At 35.1% G+C, this 27,419-nt stretch overlaps 1 protein-coding gene across 5 annotated transcripts; it reads right to left on the bottom strand.

Annotated features, from left to right (window-relative positions):
* Positions 1-122: 122 nt before the first annotated feature.
* On the bottom strand, positions 123-27,072 carry LOC135171495 (uncharacterized). Of its 5 annotated transcripts, none has more exons than XM_064138077.1 (15): positions 20,058-27,071; positions 19,738-19,979; positions 17,051-17,094; positions 16,836-16,926; positions 13,608-13,685; positions 13,285-13,504; positions 13,005-13,125; positions 11,116-11,222; positions 6,618-8,749; positions 6,397-6,528; positions 6,085-6,310; positions 5,745-5,894; positions 5,169-5,267; positions 4,927-5,089; positions 123-4,844 (listed from the first exon to the last, which is right to left on the bottom strand). In XM_064138077.1, exons 1-15 carry the CDS (start codon positions 25,135-25,137, stop codon positions 4,547-4,549), a joined length of 9,183 nt encoding a protein of 3,060 aa, XP_063994147.1. In that variant the 5' UTR covers positions 25,138-27,071; the 3' UTR covers positions 123-4,546. The 5 variants fall into 5 exon arrangements, with proteins under 5 accessions (XP_063994147.1, XP_063994144.1, XP_063994145.1 ...); XM_064138074.1 differs by having other exon boundaries at positions 19,738-25,568; positions 26,354-27,071; XM_064138075.1 differs by lacking the exon at positions 11,116-11,222 and adding an exon at positions 12,402-12,508 and having other exon boundaries at positions 19,738-27,072.
* Positions 27,073-27,419: the final 347 nt, after the last annotated feature.

Raw genomic sequence — 27,419 nt, 5'->3', positions numbered from 1 at the left:
CATTTTGTTCCTAGGCGACAGACAGCACCCCGAGGTACTTCGAGAGTGAGTTGCAACAGGGGGATCGATGTCTATGTGTTGGCCGGGGTAAGGGAGACAATTAAAAATATTAAGAAACATAATCAGACTTTCGAAAGCACATTTTTTTCATTGTTTTCTTTTACAAATTTTTTTTTTCGCTCATCTTTTGTCTAGAATATGGACAATAACGAATTGTGGGCATATTCCTTAAAAGTAGTAATGTAATAATCTGTGCAGTTGTATGTGCAACTCCTTCCATTTCATTATTTCCTTTGTGTGATGATTAAAGATTCCATAATATCGTATTACATATGTTCACAATATCACCAGAAGTCCAATATTATTTTTTTTTCCTTTTCAATTTATTTCTCCTCGATTTAATATAAATAATGCTTAGACGAAAGTGAATAAGTGAAAAGTTTTTCAAATAATGAGAGCATGATGATGATTTCTTTTACACTCCCTCTATGATATTATTTACTCCTCACTTTTTTTTTTTCTAACGCTAAAGTTTGAATAAAGTCTTCTCATCGGTTTGTATAAAAAATTTCAATCCTCATTATCGATAAGAATTTGATAAATTAAATATTCGGATGACAAGAGCAATGGTATAAGTTTATCTGGAGGAAAATTCGGAAAAGAAATGAAAAAATAATGATATTCAACTTGGAAAAGAAAATTCTTATCTCATTGGTTCTCGGACAGACGTATTTTTATAACAATTACGAGGGAAATAATCTTAATCTACGTTATTTTCTATGAACGAAAGTCTTCATGGCTTGGACAATTTTATGTTTACTAATTAGTCGTTGTAAACATAATAATGTAGCCTGGATAAAATTTTATATTATTTATTTTGTAATGTCATGCTTGATTCATTTTCCATCGTTCATCCAATATTTATGTGCACCATTATTTGTGATATGAAACATGGCTCAATCATCAGCTACAAATAGACCATTTTTTTTTAGCTCATTGAAATTTTTCAACTCCTTTACCCACATTAATTATTTATATTTTACAAGTTTTTCATTTATTATTATGGATTATTTTCATGTATTCATCTGCCTTCCTCTCCTTAATAACTAGATTATTCTTTCATAACGAAATTAATATTCAGATGTGTCATGAAATTGATACTGTACATCGATTGCAATGTCGATTGTCCATAAATAAATATCGTCAACATAAAAAATATATATTTTATCGAAACTGTAAAATAGTACGTCGATATCCACTTGAAATTCAATGTTTACAACAAAAATTTCAACTTTATCAGTAAACAAATGATAATCTTCAATCATTGCGGAGTCTCATTAGCAACTAATAAATTAAATAACGCTGCGAGACATACTAATCCTCAAATTACAATGATATCGTCCATGATTATCTATTTTTTACCTCGATTACTGGTGATCGACTGAGAAATTGGATCGCTTAGGCATTTAAGCTTGTGAATAATGATAAGTGTTTAGTCAGCCTACGGATTTTCTTTAATTACCTAATGATAAACCAAATTCAACGAAGAATAACAGTGAATAATTTTTTTTTCATACAATTCCACCTTGGACATGATCAAATTTACTTAATCAGTCATCGAAATGTTTTCTGTGTAACATGTGCGTGTTTTAACTCGAATATCTTCAAATATTTTTTAATGTTAATTTTCGAATAATTAACATTCAACAACAACGATATAACAACACTCTTTGTTGGAGGTTAATGATGAAATATACTATGAATTTACTCATTTTTCTTATATTTTTTTTTTTCACATAATTCAATAGACTCACGCAACCGTTCAATTAACATTCTAATGAATTTGAGTTAATGCAATTTACACGATTGAATTTATTGCGAATATTCTCTTTGCATACTTGCTATAGTTAAATTCCATCATGCGCCATTCGTGTTTTTATAATTGATCTGTTTCATATTTTTTAATCATCTCTTTTGTTCGATTATTTCCAATTCAAGCATAGTATTGTCAACAATTGTGTTAATCTTTTGATCTCATTTTTACTACGCTATTAAACGGTTTGTTCTTCGTTTTATTTCGCCTCATTATTTTCAATTAATCTTGTCTTTACCACATCAGGGGGAGTACAACCATTTGATCAATTATCAAAATTATTCATAAACACGATCACGAGATCGAAATTGAATGTTGGGAGAAACAATTTAATGACAAATGGTTGTACTGGGTAATATACCACACAGAAGCAACAATTGAATATTATTTGCATTTCACTCTCAGCTTAAATTTATCTATCGTGCAATTATACTTTCCATTCAATAGTCGTAAAATTGATATTATTCTAGAGGGCTTTTATTTCTCGATAATTAATTTAATATTTGGAATGTTATAATTGAAAAGAAAAATCTATGCATAGAATATTCTGTTTGAACAGAATAAAATTCACTCTTTTGAATAATTATTAGGGTTTTTTTAAATGCAAGACTGGCTCTCTCTCGAGGTTCATCTAGCAGGAAGTTAATAGTGATAAAATCATTGACAAATAAGCAAGTGAAATCCTCAAAAATCATCGCTCATGCTCATTCAGATGGATATTACTGATTTTATTAATTATCTTTTTCATTATCTTTCATTTGTGGCACAAAGACATAAACCTCTGATAAATGATTAATGGATACGTGTAGAGTGTCGATAGTTAAGGGTAAATTATCACAGAATATTGATTTTCACATTGGAAAATATTATCTGAAACTCGAGGAAAATGTTCAAGGAAAGTTTTCACAATATTTCATCGAAAATAGTGAGGTTATATCACTGTTAATACTCACATTTCAATGCTATCACCTTGTCCACTGAACTATTTGCATTAACAGTCCTTCATTCAACCTCATTAATGTAATTAACGAGTTTAGAACAAAATATTTATTGGAATGGATTGATAATTCGATGAAACAGACGTCTAGTTATTTTAAAATGGGGAAATAAATGATTAAAATATTACTGTCGAGACGCATAAGCCTATACTTTACTCACATCGAAATAGAATTGTTAGCATTGTCAAGGTCGCTGATGAGAATGTTTAGATACTGTATTACGTTGTTATTCCATTGAAAAAAATAATAGTAACTAACCTGCTCCAGTGCAGGTACTAAATGCAAAAAATTTACTTCTATTTAACCTCTTTTACTCTTTGGTTCAGTGATTTATCTCTCGTATTATTAAAAATCGTATTCTCTGACTGGAATTGCAAATACAATTTTTCACTATTTTAAATCGATTTTCCGAAAAAGCGTTTACGATACAACCTGTTTTTGTTTTTTAATTTATTTTTCCCTCTTATTAATTTATCTAGACGTTACTACCTTATTATTCTTTTTATCATGAAAGGTATTTAAATATCGAAGATGATAATTGTATAAATGAATTTTCACTGAATTCCATACCTTAGTCAATGGTGTTTACTCGAGACAAAACCAAAACAAAGTGGCTTTGATGAATGGACAAGTGTGGTGTCGTATTGCACGAGGTACGAAGGAGTGACCGTATTGAATTTCGCAATATTATTGTTTCTTTCTTAGTATATTATGCCTTGAAATCTATCTATAAACTCAAACTCACGAGAGATGAGATTATTCACTCGGGACTAAATTTATTCTACTGTTGAATATTTAGCCAATGAAAATGATAAATATTTACTAAATAAATATTAATTTGTGATGAAAAATTGCAGTTCTTTAACTCTCCGTCGTAGCTCAACTCTATGTATGATGTATAGCAGTCAGACTCTTGCAATCTCTGGTTAATTTATCGTAAGTAAATACATATTTTTACAAGATAATGACTAAGATATTTGCCTCTTTCTCATTGATTCACTTATAATTAATAATTAAATGGCGTGTCGTGAATATCGTCATGACTTGCCCATTGGTCGTACGCAAAAATGCTATCTTAAACTCGTATTAGAAAAATTCATTATTATTTTTTGTTTTTTTTTTCGGTTCCGCGTTGACAAAAATCGGATATCTACAGTTCATTAGTACGTTTTTTATATTTTTTTTTCATCGATCAACGATTATTCTCATCTTTTTCAACGTTCACGTGCCTAAGAGCATTTGTTGTTATTCGACATTAAATAATCACTTATAATTTGAAAAATAATTCGAGTTATTTCCCTCGAATTTAATGTTTTTTGAATGGTCTTTATGTATTAGAAAATCTTTTTCGGCACAATTCATAGTTTGTAACACCCTCGTCGTCTCTTCATTGATTTCAATGATACGAGATAATTTATAATGTCGTGAGAGTGATTCACGTCATTGTTAATACTTTGACGTTAATAATTGTGATAATATTATCAGTAATTTTATCATTTGAATGACGTAGGTGTGGAATTAATTGTCGTCTATCGTAACTGATGCTTTCACGACATTATTAAGCTTTTTATATATCTTGGAATAATTGTGTAGTTAAGTTTTTTGAAAAAATATTAAATGTTCCCGTTACTGTCGTATCAGTTTAGCAATTATTAATTTTTTATTATTCATTTTCTTACGGTGGATTTGGTAGTGGATCCTCCTGTCGTATATCGCTCTTCAATTTCACAAATTCCTTAGCAACATTGTCGTTATTTCTCTGGGAAAGAATTCGCAGTATCGTCCAACCAGTTTCGTCCATGTGAATTCTTTTTCCCAACGATAGCCAACAGGCGCAGGAACCTTCCTCGATTATGTCCTTCAGTTGTAATACAGCAACTCCAACCAATTGATCGTCACGTATCAAACAGTAATCCTTGACACAGACGTGAAGCTCGAAGTAATCAAGTTGTTGCTGCTCATTACCAATGATACTGAAGAATAAGCAAAAGAAATTTTACATTATACTGGAGAATTTTAATTATCAATTTATTTAATCACAATCTAATCACTTACAAATTGAATGTCTCATTGTACTTCGGTGACCACGTGTTGTTCTTCGATTTAGTCGCCTGTTTTCGTTTCTTTTCCGCCAAATGAGGTCCAATTAAATTAACTTCGACAAATGGTCGGAACATGCCGGTTGCCAGTGGCCATTTGAGATCATTTGCTGCAACAACTGTAAACCAACAATTTAAAATAAAAAATTTACCGCATTAATTGTTGTACGGTAGTTTATTATTGCAAATTTCTGTCACCTTTAACTGTCACTTTTTGTTCTCCGGTTCCCGGATGTGTGAATAAATCAACTTGAATGCTCAGCTCACCCACAGACTCACCATCTGCATTCATTGTATCTGAAATTTGAACCATTGATCAAAATCAACAAGCCAGCGATACCAAAGTTCATTAATCTACCAGTGTTTTGGGCCCTTAGGACCTCTAAATATTCTCGTAACTCAAGCTGATCAGATGATGATGAATGATTGCGTTTTTTTTCATTTCGCTTTCACATAATTACATTAGCAGTGAATTATCAGCGGGTGTCAAAACATGATAAACAATCGAAATAGCTCAAAATTTCTCGAAACTTTCACTGATATCACACCTGGGGATGAAATATTTATTGTGATTGACATTAAAATCGTCCCCAAGAGTTGATAGTATGGATTTATTAGCAGAAATAGCTTGTTGCATGTTTCGATTGTAGCAAATCTTTCAATTAACTCTATAATGCTTAATTAATCTAAGCTACTATGATTATTCATGAATTGTTCTTAATGAACTTAATAATCTCATTCTTTCTATTGGTCTCAGAGTAAAAACTCTGCTACCTTGCCGACTTTCTCGCCGAAGTGGGGGTTTGCTCTGGCGAAGAGGCTCTTCAAGGCCTTCCATACCATCTCCATCTTCGCCTTCATCACCCCTTTCGCTGCTCATCGAGCGTTGACGTTGTCGTAATGTCGTGGCATCATTCAGCGGCACTGTTTGTTTATTTCGTTTTTTTTTTGTTTAATAATAATTTTTCATTTTATGTAACTCACATAATTCACTGACTATTATTTGGTGTCTACGTATTTTATATTATTTCTTTGTAACTCTATTACCATTTTTTTTTTCTTTGCAAAAGAGATGAGAAACTTTGGTGATAATTTATTTATATTGTTTACTTACTTTGATTGAGCTGAGTTGTAACAAATGTCTTGATGAGAGTGTCGGTTGTTTGCGTGTAAAGACTCAATGCATATCTCAGGCTCTGGAGTTCTGGTGATTTTTCCAAGAAATTTTTCTTCAAACCTCTACCCTCGGCATAGAAATAATCTTTCACTGTGTTTAATGCTTTCTCTAAAACGGCGCATTGCCGGGGCGATAAATTCTTCTCGACTTCCTTGGAAATATCCTGTAGAATAATAAAAAACAAGGGGGTAATTATCGTGGTTGCGGAATAACCAGAATATTTTTGTAAAAATAAGGAGCTGATTATACCATCACTCCACTGAGAGCATTCTTCACATCTGGCTTTCCAGCCATATGATTTTTAAACAATCTCCCCATGTCCTCGATCTTGGCATTAGCCGCAATGTTCTTGGCATTATCTGTCAAATTTTTCAACACCATCTGCGGAGAATAAAATAAACAAACGTCAAAATAACCCTCCGAATCGATCGTTGAATTCTCAGAAGAAGAAATAATCCAATAAATATTACCGTCTTATCAGTCATGGGTGGCAATACAACAGTTTTCTCCATAATTCTAATAACAATTTTCCAAAGTTCCTTCAATAGCCTCTTGAAGACTGTTTTCTCCGAGGAATCAGCATAAAGTGATAAACTCCCATCCAACAAATCCATCAAAGGCCTCAAAACATCATCAGCCTCAACTTCAACACTACTCCTTTGATTCTGTTGATTACTACTCTTGATATTAACAAGTCTGTCCCCAACTTCCTTAACCGAAGCTGTTATTTTCTGCTCCAAACTCTTTGCAAAAATAACAGCGAGTTCATCCAAAGAGCCATTCAACTGTTGCTGTAAATCTTTCAATATCGTAGCAGCATCTTCCTCCAGATCTTCACCCCCCATTTTTTCAAACAATTTTTCCAACTGTACTCTCAACTGTTGAACATTGTTCATCAAAATACAGGCAATTCTTTCCTCTTGAAGATAAGATGGAAATTCTTTTTTAACAATATCAGCATAAGTTATCAAGACTTTAACAATAGTCTTGGCAAAGCGTTTCATGTAACGTTTACGAATTTCTGGATCAGGACATTTTAATTCAGAAACAACTTTAAAACATTCAGTCAATTGTGTAAATATATCAACAACTGAATTACTGAATAGGGCATGTTCACTACTCTTCTGGAAGCCGTCTTTCTTATCTCTAGTAAAGGCACCATGAAGATAGTCGAGTGAATTATCATCATTGGCATTCAGCCATTGCATGACAAATGGCTCAAACCACGCTGGATATTCTGGTACTTTGCTTTTGTGTGGTGGTACATCTTCAACAAATTCATCATAAAGACCTTTCACTTTGAAATGAAGATTCATGTAATCAGCACAATGACATAATCTATGGGATTCATGTTCATCTAATGCATATTTAAGATCAATAGCAAATGAATCCCACATTGTAGCTGCTGATAATTGACCAATATTCAATTCTTGGGGAAATTGATTGAGTACAGGGCCATAACTTTTTTTATCCTCTTCGATAACAGCTATTATCAGTGTAATCAACATATCCCAAAATTTCAGTGAATCAAGTGCTGGTTCACGATCCTCTGGACGTGGTTCATTCCCTTTGGCTGTTTGATACTCACGCTGATACAGATCAGCACAATTTTCAAATAAAAATTGATAAGTTGAACGAAGACATGCCTTAACACAGTCCCTAACAACTGTACTTGCTCTCGGTGGACTCGATAATTCCTGAACTTTCATTCGGAAGAAAGTTATACTCGTTAGCAGATCAACAGTGCTCTTCAAATCCATCAGTTTTTCAGGACTCGATGCTGGAAAATTATTACGATACCCTGACAAATCTATTCTCAATGAATTGTGCAATTGATCCAGTAGTTTGACAAATTTTTCTTTTCCAAAATTACTCGCAGCGAATCTGTCACTCGCTGATACAGCTGAACTCGCTGTTGTATGAGCATAATACGCATTTATGTTGGCAAGAAGGGTTGACATGACAGCTGGCACACCCGGGCACAGGTATTTTGTTGATAAACAATGAAAATGTGTCATTGCTTGATATATACTTTCAATTCCATATCTCATTGCAAATTCATCAACTAGCTCTTCTCCTGGTGGATCAAAGTACACTTTCCATGCATCATCACCTTTGGCTTGGGGTAATGATACCATTTCATTATTTCTCTCACACAAACTGTGAAATAGATTTTCGTGTAAACATGTATACTGCACATGATAAGGTGCTACTTTTTCTTCTCCTTTTATTTCCACACTTATGTGCAATCTTATTGCACCAGATACTGCACTTTTGTCTGTACGTTTTTCAAGATTATACCAGACGTCCATCTCACCACTTAAAGTTCTTACTTCGATGATTGTTTGACCCAGAAAATCATCACTCTCGCGAGTTAATTTTTGACGGAGTTTAGATTTAAGATCATTGTCTTCGTCCCAAACTCGAACTTTAATACGATCTGATGAGTTGTGGCACTCAAAGTAAAATTTCTCATGCCAAACTGGATTCAGATCTTGGGGCATCGTTCTTGTCCGCTTTTTCACTTTGCCCACCTGCACGGTAACATATGGATCTGATGTACCACTCTTATCTTTGGCGATGAGTCCTTGTGCACTTATCACTGTAATAAGTTTAATAATTCATATTAATAATTATCCTAGAGGCTGTCTATAGTGCCTGTCATTGCAGCTCTGGATTAATGACGTGGAGGAATATTTATAATGACGATCAATTAGTTAAATTGAGATATTTAATAGAACTCATCAAATCTCCATCGATTACTTGGGGAAAATTGGAAATTGTGGGGGAGATGGATAAAAAATGTTGACACTGCTGTTTAGCAGTGCAACAACCTTAATTTATTTTCGCATAATGACGTGCACAGTACATATACATTGACATGAACGTGCGTTGAAGCGCTGTGAATGTTCTTAGATGTATTTTTTAAATAAAAAGCATTGCAATTTATAGTTAATGAGCCATGCGACACAGGAGATCATGCAAAAATATTACAAATATATGCTAAAGTCTGAATGATTTTGTAGATTCCCTTTTTAAAATAAAACAGGTATAAAAAATGACTTTAAATTCTCAAATATTCAGTAAAAATTACGGAACAGTTATTTTTATGACTAATTATGACTATCGGCAATTAATGAGTAAAGGCGAGTGCCTCTAGGTGTTATCTATGAGGGTGAATATTGTCTATTATTACAAGAATGTTTTAGTTTAGGGGAGTTATTGAAATTCTCGTAATTATCATCTTTATAGGTCTCAATTACAGGGCTATTTTGTGACACGTCAGACGAGGGTGATACGATGATTACGAATTGAGTAATGACCAGGGCCCAGTGTTACTACGATTGTTATCGATAATCATTCAACTGTTATCGACAATCGTAGTAGCAGCAAGTCCGGCGAGCTGTTAATGACCAATTATTGTCACACGACGGAAACGTGACCTCTTTACCTCGTGATCCTCATACCAACAACAAAAAACAAATAAATAAATGAATATTCAGGAAAAATAATTGTTTTTCTCAGTGCATACTATAACAAACTATAAAGAATCGGTGGATTTGTTGGCATGCTGCCCTTAACATATTCCCTTTATTCCTCCCTCCTTCACTTTTCCAAGCATCATCTAACAGGCTTTTCTCTTTTATTTCTCCCCTTTGTACGTGTGATATACGAGTTTTCTTTCATGTTTCCTTTCCACTGATTTTCTTTCCTCTCTCCTCTAGCATTATTCTGAAGGCACGCGATATTAGTCTTTCTTTACAATGTTTTGAACAATACCGAAAGTTTCTTCTGTGAAAAGTATTTATTTTTATCCGATTTTCTTCAAAGTTCGAAAACAACATTCCACAACTGATTTTCAATGATAAAATCCGAGTAAAAACTTTCCAATAAATTCAAATATCCCTTTGAATTTCCAATTTTTCATTTCGATGAAACAATATGGATAAAAGGGGGCAAATTTGTTGATCGTTAACTCAATAGAAATATTTCTGTAAAAGATTGAAGTACCTGGATGAGTGTAACTGGGTCAGGGATACTCCTACTCTTGCCTGTACGTTGAACTATCGATTTTTAAGAATCTCTGACACATTGTGCCTGGGAATAAAAATTATCAAATAATCTAACTGTAGTACACAGGTACCCCTAATACTCCCTGTACCTGTGTCTATCACGATGGAATTTATTTATTTACCCTGCCTTCTTAAAAATTAACATTTTCCAGTCACGCTAAACTATCGATTTAATCAACTCGAAGAGTTACGGTACGAGTTCGTACAAATTTTCTTGCTGAACAAAAATCCCTGTCCAAATGGGATTTTATTTATCCAGAAGGGGCGAATGGTTAGCTGTTATCCAGTGGCATCAAATATCCACGAGCGAACGCGACTACGAGGACGATGAGGGCATACTTGCAATTTCCTATTGGTTATTGATTTTTTTTTACAGAACCAACTAATTGATCATGTCCCCTGGGTGAATGGAAGGGAAGTGAAACTGAATTAGAGTTATCCACAGGGGTGAACTCAACAGCGGAATTTTACCCACCTTTTGTAGGTATTTTTTTAGATAATAATCCCTAGCACCGAGAAAAACAAATTATTATTGTAAAATATTCCTCTACCTCGGGGAATATTTATTTTTTCAATATTCTTTTCCTCATGTTTCTGCAAAATTGAATGGAAAATTGTACCATTATCGTATCGCTTGAATCTAGTCTCAGGTGACGCAGAGCGTTCGTAAAATATCACTTGGCACACGTCACATTTACCGATGAAAACGCAAAATGCAAACTTTTCATTGCAAATGTGTTAAAATATACAACTTTGTATCATTAAAGTGCAGACTTCTGCATACGTTAGAATGCATAAAATATTTTGCGAGTGGCTTTAGCCTCGTTTGATGTATGAATGAATATATGAATAAATAAATAAATATTTTTTTTTTGTTCATTTTCAATGTGGCTACCTGTGATGGCGATTTTGCATGACCACTTGCTGGTGCCTTCCAGTACCATCATCTCTGCCTGCTCAAGGCTGTCAATGTGTGTGTCCGGGTCGACTGAAAATGTAGTGCTGAAAATAAGACAATACCCTGATAATCCAAACCGATGTCTCCCTAATTATCCCTCAACCATTTGTTTAACGTTTTATTGCGCTCGATAATTTATGAGGGATGGCATTGGTGGCACGAGGTCTTTCCTGTTGATAACCATCTCTAAACCCCCCCCCCTGAGGGGAGATGAATAATTCTGAATGAAATTGGAACGAATACACGAAGAGATGACGAGTAATCGTATGTGTAAAGACACGTGGCAATTGAAGAGCGATAGAATGAGGGCAATGTTTCCACAAACGTAGTGAAATCAACATTGATAGTATTTTGTTGGCATGGTCAAAGTGACGAGGGTATAGTCACTGAGGCTACAATGACCTAAAACAATGAAACTTGTTGCACGTCTCACGTTTCTGGCCTTCAGCTCAACAGTCACGGTATCATCGTTTGTGGCCCAATGCCAACTCCCTGCAGTTCAATGTTTGATAATGAATGACCGGTAGTCCCCCTATTTGTCATGGATAAGGATAATCACAGGACAAATGGTCCTAAAATTCAATGTCAGAGGTACAAGTGGGAAAACGTCAAATATCAGCTCTGATCCATAATTTTTATTGAATTTCCCTTCGCTTGGGGGATGACGCTTGGATACGGCCGATTTTACCCCCCTAAAAATTCACCACATCCCATTATATAATCAACATAATGATAATAATCATCACAATTATCATACTAATGGAAAAGGATGTACAACACTGATAGCAGCCTGGCAATGAACACATGACAGAGAAAAAAAAATATCTGAATGGACATATGTCAATGTTATCAAACCTAATAACAATCATATATATCATATTATAAAAGCGTCACGGTAATGTACAATTAAGCAATCGCCGTAGGAAACATTCGATATTGAAATTAATTTCCCTCTGCTGATAAATGACGTCCAATTGTTGGATACGTCTTCGTTTAAATAATTATCAAATAAAATATCAAACAACCAGCATCACTAAACATGTAAATCACAAGTATTTCGATACGTCCAGCCAATTTAAAATAAATAAATGTCAATCGAGCGAAGCTTTTATCATTATATCTGCTGTATCACATCAATCCTACCCTTAGAAATAGACACAGATATATGTGCATGACGACAGGTCGATTATTACAATAAATGAAGACATCACTTTTTCACAAACCTGTGATTGCAATTTTCGCTGACCATTTGCTTGTTCCGTCCAATACGGACTGCTTGATGGCATCGATATGATTGGTGTGGGCCTTCTCGTCAACCCCAAAAACGGACCTAAACTCCGATCGTATTGATATTCAAGTTGGACAATGGACTGAGTTGAAATATTTATGTAATTTTGACTTTCGGGACTGTAAACGTTCACTACACCATCGAATCATGAGTTTTCTCATTTTCCTGGCCTTTTTCCATTAACTCAGTGGTTATTAATCGTCGCGGAATCAGTCTAATTGGAATCGATAGGGTGCTATGCCAATTGGAATAATATTTCGTCACTTATGGGCAACGTACACCATAGAAAATCGAGACAATATTGAAAATGAAACGTTATTTTGGTCGGATCCTGTAGAGCACTTCATTAGAATGTAAACAAACTACCCCCGACTCCAAACAAAGCAGAATTAGACTCATTGATGTCGATTTCGTTTTGTTTTCTCACTGGGGGGCCATTGTTTTGATATTTTTCGTGATGATTACGTGCCAAAGATGTGATGTAACGATTCAAGGAATTAGCAATGAGAATAATTATGGACATAGCCCATTAACTCACCGTATCAGCTCGAATATTTCCGGTTTTTCTCGTTCCCGTTGTTTCATCCTCTCTTTCATTGCTGTTATTATGCTGTTTGCTTTATCCTCAGCTCCGTGTTTTGAGCTTTTCTCAGCGGCTCCTGCGGTCAAAACAACCCGAATATGTACAGGAATTTTATAGACATTGATTATTATTACTTTATTCCAGGAATAAAGAAGTTACGATTGAAATTAAATGAAAAGAAATTATTTTTGTTTCTTTCTCGTCGATTAAAAAAAATATAAAAACATAATCTTACTTTGTAAGCAGTCAGCATTGAGTAGATCCTTGCACTTTTCATGACATTTGACAGAGCATTCCATGCACTTGACACCTTGTCTCGCAATACCCCAAAGAAGACCCTCACATTCGTAACAATACGTCGGCGATGTTGCTGTCCATGTGACAAAGTTGTGAGGTGTTGTGGACGATATTGGATAGATCATGGCCTGAAGAGTCTTCTTGTAGACATGCATTTTCTGTGTATAATACATTTGCCAGATAAAATAATAATTTAATGAAGAATTCTTGAGATAATTTTGTATTTAGAGTTTAATTAGGTGAAAGGTAAAATTCCCTTACCAATTCTTCGTCATTTAATGTTGCTCTGGGCACAGCAGAAGTCAATCCAGCTGCATTTCTTTTTGTTGCTGCCATCGTCTGGGAAAATATAATCAATATTAATCGATAACTTTCGTGATTCTCTCTGCCACATATTTTTTTCCTCATTTCTTGTTATTTTTTTCATCTGTCACTGCAATGTAATGCAATGAAATGTGATTACAGCTGGTGAATAAATATAATAATGGTGAAATTTAATAAGTGAACAGAGTAGTATTAGTGGATTATCTGATAGAATTAGCGGTGATTATATGTGACTGAATATTTTCGCATTACCTGAAGAAGAAAATGAAAAAGGAGAAAATATTTAATGCAATGAAAATTTGATTCTTATATACTCACAAAATTTTGATAGATTTTGCAATGTTAAGGAATGTTTTATTATTACGATTGTCGAGTGAAACCGTAATTATTCCTTTAATTAGTGCAAACATGAATAGAAATAAAAGTATTATGTACAGATAAAATTCTTTTGAAAATATATACACGAGTCTGCTTTGAAAACATCTCAAGGAGTTTTTTTTTATGTGTTCATGAACGACAATAAATTCCTTTTTCGAGAATCTTCATTTGAATTTGAATAATGTACGTGTGTATGAGTGGAATGATTGTAATTGAAAATATTCTTAATGAATATGAAAATGATAGAGTCAATCGGTATTGCAATTCCGATAATTTAAATTGAAATATTATTGGACGTATTATTTGTTTATCGACTTAGCATACGTGTACTCCTATTATGTTGTCGAAGCTACTGATAAAACAAAAACACTTATGATCTACTTAATATTCGTTGATCCTGTCTAAATCACAGAAAACTACTGCTATGATTATTATGTACATCCAGAAGTTATTCGTCTTGATACGCAATGTACGCATCATTTTTCTTCGCTGATGCAAATCAAAAGCTATCTAACACCTATATCATCTAGTTTTTTATATCATTCATTGCTATAATGAGTAAATTCACCGCATCTGGAGCCCCTAATAATTAAAAAACTTCATTAAAACGTTTCAATCTGAGTTAAAAAATTAATCAGAAATTGTTTATCAATTATAATTGATAATGTCATGTTATACGACGAATTTACTCATGAACGGTGTAATTATATGAACTATAATTTGTCATCGAGCGTTATAATGATCAGGAGGATCGCTCAGTTCTTGTTGAAAAAGTTTTCACTTTATATAAAATCACATAAATATTAAGTAGTTTGCATCACGTCATATTCGTCAATTGACACACTTCTAGTTGAATGATACGGAGTAATAGAAATATTTTGTCAAATTGTTGAGGTTCATAGATCATTCGACATGCGCAATTTCGGAAAATATCAGGCTGGATGCAATTGGCGTGCAATAACTTTCGTATTATCATCAACGATGGACCATGTGATCGATAACAATGTCAATTGGTATTAAATAACAATATTGATGGACAATTTGCCTTCTCAACCAACATTTCCCAACACATATGTACAATTTAAATCGATAAATAAGTCAAGAGATCAGCAAATGCTAATGTATTAAATTAAATTATACTTGCAAGCATCAGATCAAGCTCTGGCGATCATCACGATTCATCGAATTCAAAGAACCTAAGGCTTCCCCCTCTTTATACGTCATTTGATAATTATATTTTTTTTTCTCCTCATCGTTAAACTGATCGGATTTATTCACGTGAATAAAAAAAAAAATTAAGCAAAAGCTCTAGTTAAGCGCTCGAAGTAATCCTTGTTTTTTATAATTACCACACCATCTCCTTTTTGTTTTTCTTTTTCGATCTCGAGGATTCGCGCGAAAGCGTGCTTGTGCGTAAAACAAGAAAACCCAAGTTAGGTCGAAAAGACTAATTAAAAAATTGGATTTTCTCTAGAATTAAATTAATATCACCCGAAATAAAATTATTAATATTATCAATACGACATGTTGATGTATATCAAATGCTGTATTCATCGGTCTAATGACTCATTATATACTCAACATGAATATCTATATGACGATTTTAACCGCAGGACTAGAATAATTGTTCAAATGAGGTAAGAAATGTAACGAATAACATATAAATTGTTACGAATAATAGGTAATTTAGAAAGTAAGAGAAATAGAGAGAAAGAGAAAGAGAGTAGAGTAGAGAGACAGTAAGAAACGTATTTATAAATTGCATGCAACGTTCGAGCAAGCATAAATAATTTTCAGCTAAGGAGGCATGTAATTAGTACCTTCAAGACCTGGATGTGGAGATTATTATTGAGATTTTGAGAGGTTCAGTGAAATTTTGTTATTAATTTTTTTTTTTTCAGGTGTTCAGGTAGATACAACAACGGGCGCCACAGAGAACAAACAAAAATAGCATTATGCTGGTTAGTTTCAACCATTCTTATACATATAAAATTATTTTCCAAATATAAAAGGGTCAATCAGATGACTAAAAGCACCAGGAAATTTACTGAACTGTCATTTAATAATTTTATAATAATTATGCACATTGAGCATTTAAATTTTCAATTAATCAGTGGCTGCAGTAATTTTCTTGGGGTTTTTAGCTTCTGCTGGATATGGATTTTACGAAAATTCCCATTATGTGGAATATATGATCCTCGTGAGCTTTCTAGGATTGGCGGGAGGGTTGAAATTTATGGAAGACACAACGATTAAGTTGAAACGGTTGACATTAAACATTCAGAGGGGACATATACGGGGGGGGAGAGAAAAAAAATTGAGGTCTCACTTGGTTCGAAAGGGAGACACTAAAGGTTTAACCAATCTCTTGATTCCCAGGATTGCATACGGTTTTGTTTATCAAAAATAATTTAATGGAGCGGTAAATAATATTAATTAGTTACGGATTACGATCCAGTGGAAACAGAGACATCAATAATGTTTTCTCTGCTGCGGTTCCCTTTGATTAAGACGATTTTTTTGAAAAAATATTGTTATTAATTTTTGTAATATATTAGAAAATATTTGGCGACGATTGCGATTCCTGAACGAATTACCGATTTTCGGGGGTAAAAGAATTATTACCTTTGGCCCCTCTGAATTTCCGAAGCAATACGATTATGACTAGGATTTTGGATAATCAGATAATCGCGTGGTGTTTTTTTATCTAATGAATATGCATGATGGGAGGATACGGGGGATTAGAAAATAGAGCAATTAAGCTGTGATGGATAATTAAGTACATACCAGCTCGGAGACCAATGGTATTGATTTTCGACGCGGTCGAATATCCGGCCGGCTATCGATAGTGCTGTAGAAAGTATTCTCTCCTGCACGCCTGAAATTTCATAGTTTACAAAAATATTATTCACCAGTGAGAGGTGAAAATTTATGATAATGAAACACATCAATTGACCAAACTGTCCACCGAATTTCATTTGAATGTTAAGTAAAAAGCTCACCCATTTCCTCGACCTCCAGCTTCTCCATTCCCACCGCTGCCATTCTAACAAACAAAAAAAAAAACAATTTATTCAAATAAAAAACACAAAGTATTAACAGTTCAGAATGAAACGCATAAAGTACGTTTCCCAGTGGCATGCAAACGATGGTAAAGTATACAATAAGATACACAGTCTTTGTTAGTTTACGTACACAAGTCCACGAAACTTTTGGGTACATGAAATTCATTAGGATAATTAAGAAACAATGTAGACATTTCACATTATTTTTGAGGAAAGTATTTCGTGGACAAGCGATGTTCACAATGCTCTGGCTCGCAACAATGTTCCTTATTAAATAAAAATGAGGAAATACTGGTCATAATATGAATTTGTTATTCATGACAAATACTAAAAGTGAGAGTTGCCATCATCCAAATTGCAATTTGATAATTATTAGTATTATCATAATGCTTCGTTTTATTTTTACATTTCCCCTTTAATGCTCTAGAATACCGTAATATTGATCATATTGACTGCCTTGTTGTGCTCCACATTAGCCCTCTGTTTAGAATTTTTCTTCTCCTGCTAAATTGTTCAACAATTAGTGCCGTCTCGGAGATTCAATAAATCGATGTTATTCCACAGAGAAATACTGCTGATTTGAATAATCAATGATTATTACTGGTACAAAAGTAAACAACAATGCATTTTTTTGTTCCCTCCGACAATATACGATGAAGACAGGTGTTTTATCTTTTTTTTTTTTCAAAAATTTTAGATCCAAAACTTAGTTTTATACCTTCAATTTGTTCACGCTGTGAGCATTGGAATATTATTCACATTAAACAGCATAGAAAAGCCAATGTTTGTATCTAAGATTATATGTAAAATTGTTCATATTAGTATACAATTATCATAAACGTATACAATTCTGATAAACAGTATTTTTTTTTTTTCAATCGCATAAAACTTACAAAACTTATCAATAGCATAACAAGTGTAAATAATTCTTATCGCAGTTTGCGAAACGTAACAAATGGCTATTAAATGTGATATATTGACCTAATTTTTCGTCAAAATATGAAATTTATCTATCGTCGCATTTATTTTTACTTTTATTTGTGTTTTTTTTTCTTTTTCAAATACAAGAGCATTAAAAATAGAATTGGAAATGGGAAAAAATTATATCAAAATGTCATATTGAAGGCGAAATTTAATACTAATATTAAGAATAAGGTATGTAGGCCCAATTAACCCCAGGCTTGTTGTATTGGAAGTCGATACTCATCGTCGATGAATAAAAAATGAATTTATTCCACTCGGTCATGTCAATTGCCGTCAATTGACGTGTACTCTAGATAACCAGCGATTTTCTGATGGATGACATTGAAATATTTTACTACCGTTAATTTGTTAATGGAAATAAAATAAAATAAATCAATCTCCCCCTTCCCCAAGTATTAATGAATAATTTCTTTGGAATTACAATCGCCTTATAACGACAATAAATTCAGTGATTTTGAATTGTAATTTCACAGTGAAATTCAAATGCAGTGAACGATAAAATCTACGTGAGCAGTTTTCATGTGTTACAACAGTTGAAACTTCGTCATGACTTGGTAATATTTCCGTGAATATAAATTATTCAATTGAATAGTTATTCTAATGTGAGCCCATAGAGTTATGAAATTGTAACTCGTAGAGTTATTACAAGCGGTCTGATAAATATTTCATAATTTACTTCTACAATGATATGTCTCTATATTGAAATATGAAATAATTGATTCTAATATGTTTAACACACTGTAATACACTAAATATTATTGCTAATGAGTAAACTGATTTTGCTGTTATACGTCTAAAGCTTTATTCACTTCAAGTATTTTCCTGTTAAACGTCAAAAGCTTTATTGACTTCAATTATCTTGTTGGTATTCAGCATTAATTACTAGAGCTTGATTACACCCGAGCTTCATCAAGTGCATTAATACGCATGAGATATGACGATATGACATCTAATATGATTATTCGTAACTGCACTGATATGAAATTGTGATAATTGTCTAATGTTTTTTATTTTTTCTAATGATGATACTCCATACGTCAATTATGGTACCGAAATATCTATTAAGTGCAATTGTGGGTAATGAAATGTTAATGAAATTTATGTGTGAGCTCATATTTACGAGGGTAACTTCTCTTTCACTAGTTTATCCGTTTAAGCCTGTTAAAAGCGAATTATTGATAACTATGGAAGGACTGAAGGTTCATTAGTCACGATTGAGTGAATTTGTTTACCGTGCCGCGAAGAAAAAATCCTTCTTTATCAATTTATCAATAAATAAACTTAAAATTCCCTCACCCCTCGAAAAGCGCAACGACAGCCGATTATTTATTGATTCTTATATTTAATTGAAGTTAACGCTTATTATTGACTATTTATTGAATGAGTAATGGCGTTTTTATGCTGATCAGTTGGTCTCAATTATCCCGATTATGAATTTATCATAGATATTGGAAGATTCAACATATTGACTAGATTTTTGTGCTAATATCGTACGGCAGATATGATCACTCTCTACGATATTCAACGGTAAATTAAAAATAAATAAATAAATCATAAGTTTTAAACTATTCCAGGACTACAGATTAAATCTCGAATGCACAGGAGATGCTCTCGTGTCCTTACTTGATCATGATACTCACTGCTGTTGATTGTGATAAAGCACTCTCCTTAGCAGCAGCTTCCTCAAGCTCCTTAAGTTTATCCCCAGCCTTACGTTCTTTCAATGTTTTAAGAAGCTTCCATCTTGATCCTGATGGGCCACCAGGACTGATCTGTTCATCCTTCAATGTTGTATCCGAACTACCACATGATGATGAATCAATTTTGATCTTTGGAAGACTCAGAGTTGTTGTTTCAGCACTACCAGCACCATCACGTTCCCCTTCAACGACAGTGCTTTCAGAATCCCATAGACATGGGATACCGAACGAGACTTCGCTAGGTGCTACACTTACGCTACCTTCACGTGATACTGAATCCGAGCCCTGAAGATGTTTATCACCATCACGACGCATTGTGGAACCACTGGAGCTTCTTCGCGACTGCTCTTCCAGATCTTTACGTAGATCGAGATCCTCCTCCTCCAGCTCGTCCATGGAATGAACAGGACTATCTGGCCCTGATGTTTCTCCTGATGATCCTTCATCGTCCATTGGAAGTAGTGCCCTTGTCTCATCACGTCTGGCTTCCTCCTCGTGTGCCCAGGTATGATAATCAGTGACTCTTGCAAATACTGTTTCGATACTCTCAGCTGTTTTCTTCTTGGGAATTGGCTTTCCATCGTCCTCTGAATACTTGTCCTTTCCCAACGCCAATATTTTTCCATTGACCCCAATACTTTTTCGATCAATATCCTCCTCATTTTGGGAATCTTCAATGTCCTTTGATATTGCCTTCAGCTTGAGTTCCCTCAGAACAAAGGACATTCTTTCTTTCACGTCATCATCTGGCTGATAAGGCTCAACATCTTCTGGTTCTTCAATCAGTACTTCACTCATTTCAATTTCCATTTGTGATTGTCTTTCCATTTCTTCGAGCTTTCGCAATTCATAGCAATACCATTCATCTTCTGAATCAATTGAATCTTCGGTACTTTGACGTCGAGAGGATACACGTGAGGTACTTCTGTAAGAGTGAGTACTTCTATTATCCTCATCCCCTTCCCCACTGCGCGATCCTCCCCAGGGAATTTCTAAGGACTGCTGATGTCTGGGTAGAAATCTGGTTCCAATGTATCCACGAGTACTGGAGGCTGATGGACTTCCCTCTGATATTGGCGCCTCCTCCGAAAGACTTGTCACCAATTCAGGTGGTTTAGCAGTTGGTGGTTTATCATTTTTTTCCTCCATCGATGACTCCTTCTCCACTGGGCTTATTTCCTCCTTAATATCCCCCGGTAATTGATCGTCTTCAGACTTTCTGTCACCAGAAATATCTTCGGTCATCGGCTGATCATCTGATACTGTTGATGATTGCCGTTGACGATACTTTCCTAGAGCTCTGGAAACAGCAAATTCCATACTCGCACCGCCCATTAATGTGACAGGAGGAAGTTTTGATGTTTTTTCATTTGGTCCTTCGTCTGAGCTGCCAGTTGATTTTTTAATATCACCAACTGTTGGAAACATTGTCATTGAACCTCCTGATCCTGATCCAGTACTTTTACCTGAACCCAGTTCTTGGGGATCGTCAGGTCCTGCTAAATTATCCTCTGAAAAATCATGCTCACTGTTCTCGTGCTTGATGGACTTTGTTTCACGTTCCTTCTGCCAATTGTCTTGAGCAAACTGTTGTTGAAGCTGCTCTTGATGCTGTTGAATCTGCTGTTGAAGATAATCTTTCTGCTGTTGGAAATTCGATAATTGAGCTTGTGGTGACTGTAATGGTTGACTTGGAGACTGCAGAGGTGGTGGATCCGCTGATTGCGATACAGGTTGTGCCTTTTTTTTGGTGCTGGCTCGTACTTTAGCGAAAAACGGTGGATCCTGATTAATATCAGACGTTAAGCTGTCCTCATCCTCAGATAATCCACTTTGTCGTCCACTGCTCCACTCAGTTTCCGACTGCTCTGGATCAGAGAGAGATGACGAATGATGGTGGCTTTTTCTTTTGGCTTTTTGGAGAATTCCAGACACCGTTGACACTAAAATATGTTTTTTCTTCTTTCTCGCTGTCTGCCCTGATCTTCCACGACCTCGTGTGGGTGCAGCTACTTGAGGAGGTGCTTGATGTGATGAATCAGACATATCAAGTTCTTCTTTCTTCACTTCACCAGGCAATGAGTGACTTCTGTGCCTTTTTGTCAAATGATGAAGATCTGGGAGCCAATGGCTCATCGATGTCATTGCATTCTTCAGGGATGCACCTCGACGAACCTTCTTCGGCATCTTAGCAACCTCATGTTCCTTGATATCCGAGGCAATACTGATATATCCAGATTGTGATACAATAACATTTGATGCGTCGTAGTAATTATTCTGTTGACTCTGGGATTGGGCACTTGGAGGCCTGGAGGAATCCTGCTCGTGAATGTACTGATGATGCTCTCTCTGCCACTGCTTTTGATAATGATGATCTGTCAGCTGAGCGTTCTCTGAACTCGGTAATCGTTGGTTGTAGGGCTGGTACTGCTGCTGATAAGTCTGGGGATACTGCTGAGAGGTGTAGGAATGATGATATTGATGACCAACGTAGCTCGGTGGTTGTGGATATCTCCTCTCAGTGTATGGACTTTGAGTGTAACTACCATCAGATGTCAATGATCTTATACTTGAAGAGGTGGAGTCATGGGGTATTTGGGATTCCATGGTATTCAGCCAGGGAACTTCGTTAGGCTCTGTACCAGGAAGATTCATGGACGTTGGATAGTAGGAGAGGGCATCCGTAATGTGCCCAGTGATAAACATATTCTTGTAAACCGATGCTTTATAATTTTCGTGATTACTTATTCCTTCCCCAAATGACATTGCTCTTGTTGGTTTACGTCCCTGACCGAGGGATGATTCTGCGTACTGGAGGGCACTGTAGGACTGTTGATAGCTAGCCTCTTCTTCGTTGTAAAACTGATCGGTACTTGTGACTCTCGAGCCATATGCACTGGGAGTTGATCCAGTTGTATATAATCCAGTTATGACATTCTGACGATTACTTCCAGCAACTGAGTAAATAGCCGGCTGATCCTGACCGTAGAGGAAATCAATAGTGCCAGGTGGAACGGTGTCATAAGTGTGTTGAGTCATGAGACTTTGAGTTCTCAAACGTTTTTTGGGACTTGCTGTTGCAGCTGGACTTGGTGCAGGTGGAGGTACGATGTTGTAGTCCTCTTTCGCATCTGGTGATTTTGTTGAATACAAATGAGGCGAGTGATTTGCTGATTTAACAGGGTAGGTAGTACCAGCCAGATTGTTCAATGTATCTCGGCCCTCTGGTGTGTCATACAGGGGCTCCTGAATGACAGCTGGTGCACTTGGAGGCACAACTGATTTTTCAGGGCCTGAAATGGGAATTGGGCTGGTTCTCAATGGTGTGTCGGTGATGAGATTAGGCCTTGGTTGGTCCAATGAATATGAATTAAATATTTTAACGAGAGAAGTCTTTGGAGAGCCTGGCGATTTGTCAAGGCTACTCCAACCACTCATGGAAGATAAACCAGAATCTGATTTAGCGTTCATAATATTAATACTGGAGCCAACAACTTTAGCTGTTTGTTTTGGTGAAACTTTTGGAGATTTTGGTGAATGAGGACTCAATCTATCTGGTTCAATTTTTCCACTTGTTTTAATATCATGTTTATCAGCTCCAGTTGTCATGAGAAATGCATCAGCAGGATCTCTAGGTGCTGGTGGTGGTGGTGAGCTTGGAGGGGTTCTAGCTTCTGAAAATTCTAAGTTAAGTCTAGCTGATCCATCAAAATAACCATCACGACGTGTTCTCAAACTTTGAACACTGTGAATACTCTGTACACTTCCTGCTGATAATGTTGGCGATGGTAGTTTATCAGTTTTAACAGCAAATATTGTTGGTGATGTGCAGGTAATAGGAACAAGGCTCTCAGCCATCAAATCAGTGAGTTCTTTATTCTCAGCATAACCTTTAGCAAAATTGCCAGGATCAATGGGTAATGAAACAACAGGTTCTGGACTTTTTTCTAACGATGAACCTGTATATCCAATTCTAGATGATGTATATGTAGAAGTTATTGAATCAATATGAGACTTTGGAGTATTCAGTCTTGGTGATATAGATCTAGCAGTAAAATCACCATCAGTTGCTAATCCACTGTCAGTACTAACCCGTGAAATTGAACGTCCAGTTGATCCTGGACTCTTGGAATACGTCCAATTATCAACATCAGTCTCAGCATAAATTTTTCTTATTTGTTCGTCTATGCTGTTGGCTTCATCCACCAATTTAGATTCATTTTCTGAATTATATGTACCTTTTGGTGATTCTATGAGTCTACTATTGAGCTCAATGAGCTCTTGTGAGTCTTTTTGCAGTCTGCATGTTAACTTATCGATAGTATGAAGCTGATCAAGTGCCACTTGATCGAGTGAACTGAGCTTTGACAGCTGGGCAAGATCTTGTTCACTGACACACGGTGTATTACCACGATAACTCTTATAATCAGCTGCACTAAATATTTCCCCCTCTTCATCACCATCATCAACGATTGTTGTTCTCTGTTGTAAATTAATATCATCAAGTTCATCCTTGATAAATTCCTCATTCTGCATACTCGGAGTTTTACTGACAACATCATCATCATCATCATCATTCCCATTAGTTTTTCCACCAAATACATCAACATCTGTATCCTTTTTTCCATTGGAATCATCAACATCTTCAGCCTCCTCCCATATCATTCCCAACTGTGAACTGGATCTTGATGTTTCACCACAAATAAGATCCTCTCTGTACGCATTATTGAGACTACGATAGAATGCCTCATCCGGTAAATTGGATTCTTCTTCGAGTGTCTCGAGGGCATCCAAATGTTGTCTTCCACTTGATCTATTCATATCTCCAACAACAGCAACAGCACCACTACTATTTCCAACTAAACCATGCATTCTCGCAAGCTCCTGTTGTGCAAGTTTTTCACGCAATACACTTGTATCCTCAATACCCATTGCTGGACCAAGACTCTTGGCAATAGCATCCAATTCACCAACAGAATCCTCCTGTCTCATCAATGTTTCCGACCCAATATTACAACTATTTTCGTTGTCACCAGTACTAGCATAAAATTCAATCAACTGACTTATCACAGTCTGTTGTTCATACAACAGACCCTCAAGTTTTTCCAATCTCTCCCACATCTTTATGTATTCTTGACTGAGTAGATCCAACGCCCTCCAAGCATATTTCAATTCCGTTTCGAGTATATTCAAACGTTCCCCCAGTCTCTCCATATAATCACTGATAATGTAATCAACATTACCATCACCAGTGAGACTATTTGGATAGCTTGGTACTGCCGTTCCATGATCTGTACCACCACTCTCCGAAGTTGAACCACCGAGTCTTGTTGAATCCATGTCTAGTCTATTATTTTTCTTCCCACTTCATTCATTTATATCACAACGTTGTAATTGGTGATGATCATGCAACATCTTTTGACGATATTGGGTTTCAATAGTTCGATACTGTAGTATCAGGGTATTCACAATTTACCGAGTAATTCACACTGTTGATTTCACTATTTATGTGTCACCGGTGATATTTTTTTCAAGTTGTAAAAACATAACGGACGGTCAAAATTTATATCACTCACACAACCGACGATTATTCACTGGACTAACTAGAAATAACATTTCCATTTTGTCTCTTACTGAATGTATAATATCCATTTGTTTTCACTTTGTTGTTCTACTTTAAACTCATCTGTTCCCATGTAAATTAACCAATTAAAATTGGTAATTAACGTGCAGTCATACGAGTAACTTGAAATTTATGCTGTCACAGGAATCTGGAATCAGAAAAAACGATATTTTAGATAATTTCAGGGTTTTTATATAAATTAATTTCCATGATATCGTTGTAATTGTTAATATTAAATGAGAATCAATCAGAGAAAGTAGAACTTGAGAATAATAATTCGATTATTATTTTCAAATTCTGCTTTTTGTGTACGTCGAGGGACTTTAATCTACAAAATTGGGGAAAATTAACAGACGACAATAGCGAAACGGTAAAGAGGTTAAAAATTACTTAAATTATTAGTTACTTTTCAATGAGTATCTCACAATCTAAAGTACACAGATGTTTAACTCAACTGAGACTGTTTTTGCAAAGTGACTTGAGAACTACAAAAGGAATAATTACGAGAATTTCGTCAGCTCGTTTAGATTCAGAGATTGTCTCAGGATTAAGTTAAGAGACAAGTTTAGTCATGTAATTCTACAGTTTTGCTACTGAATTAATGATTGGGAGTTTATGATCAGATGTGTGAGGATTTAGGGTCGGAAAATAGGAGGTGAAAAAATAAACAAAATGATCCCCCTGTAGGAAGGACTCAAGGATGTTAATCAGGATCGGAGACACGGGAGGGGGGACTATTGCCACATTAAATACTTGGCACTATTCTATGTTGGATTTGTCCCAACAGCTGGATCCAGCTTTGCTTGTCTACCCCGGAATCAGTTAATTAATAAATCAACAAGGAATCACAATATCATGGAAATTGTTCAATCATAAAGACAAACTACTCTACATTAATATAATTAATTGTTAAAAAAATATGTCAGTACTCACCTTGACGATACCTCGCAATATAACAAGTTGAATATTCAACTCAACAACTGTTTAATTCGTCGTAATTAATAATTCATCAGGTACCACACAAACACCACATTTTGACCGATAAATTCACAATGCATTTTACATTATTATTATTAATTTAATAGGCCGTTTAAATAGTCATTTGTTTATGTTAAAATTCATAACGCGATCGATTACTTTATCTTCTCCTTTCCACCACTTTTTATACCACATTCGTTGTTTAATTCGTGTATTAAGATATTGTTTAAAGACCCAAATAAATTTTTACATCACAGCAAACATCTACGATGAACCAACGATTGATATTGCTGTTTATTAACCGCAATACGTTGTTATCCTTAATCATACAATACTCTAATAATTGACAGTATTCGATTGGTCGTCAAGTCTCCCTGCGATAGATTGCATTAATTCCGGCAAACTGTATCCAATAAAATTCAAGTATTTGAGAATAATTTTCAATGAATGATTATTTGATTTCACTTCCGTTTAATAGTGTCGATTATTACTATATTTACGGTTATCACTAATATTATTATTATTTTTAAATAATCAGAAATAACTATTTATCCTCTTCCATTTTCCAACGATAAAATTTGGAATAAGGACGTGGATGAGATACCGGTAACTGGCGGTATCTCTTATTCAGAATAATTTCTCTCCTCTGTACTCCATCTTGTCATATATAGATCCATCATATACACATGGCACTTGCTCCATTCACAATATATTTTTTTTCCCCACCCTCCCCTGCCCCTATCAGTCACTATGAAATTTTAAACGCGTATTCAAGAGCTCTCGGTTGATCCTATCATTTTTCTGATGATGTCTTGTCCTGGCAGGCGAGATGCTCTTCATCGTTACATTCCCACTATAGAAAAATCATAATTATTTTTCATCGACGCTCCATGAGAACCAGATCCTCACGAATCGGAGAGAGAACGAGGGAGGAAATATTTTAAAATCATGTTGATGACGTTGAGATAATTTTAACGAGGAAAATAAAAATAATTAAATAAATTAAAGGCTTGTCTGTAAC

The sequence above is a fragment of the Diachasmimorpha longicaudata genome, chromosome 20 (genome assembly GCF_034640455.1).
Source record: "Diachasmimorpha longicaudata isolate KC_UGA_2023 chromosome 20, iyDiaLong2, whole genome shotgun sequence".
Classification (NCBI taxonomy): domain Eukaryota; kingdom Metazoa; phylum Arthropoda; class Insecta; order Hymenoptera; family Braconidae; genus Diachasmimorpha; species Diachasmimorpha longicaudata.
The sequence above is the reverse complement of the archived record's forward strand: the minus strand, read 5'-3'. Positions and strand labels throughout refer to the sequence as shown.

Coding starts and splice junctions, on each gene's coding strand:
- LOC135171495 (XM_064138075.1), bottom strand. CDS start 25,137: ATGGATTCAACAAGACTCGGTGGTTCAACTTCGGAGAGTGGTGGTACA. Junction 13,126..13,284: donor CAATGCTGACTGCTTACAAA/GTAAGATTATGT, acceptor TTTTGACCGCAG/GAGCCGCTGAGAAAAGCTCA. Junction 5,895..6,084: donor TACAACTCAGCTCAATCAAA/GTAAGTAAACAA, acceptor ATAAACAAACAG/TGCCGCTGAATGATGCCACG.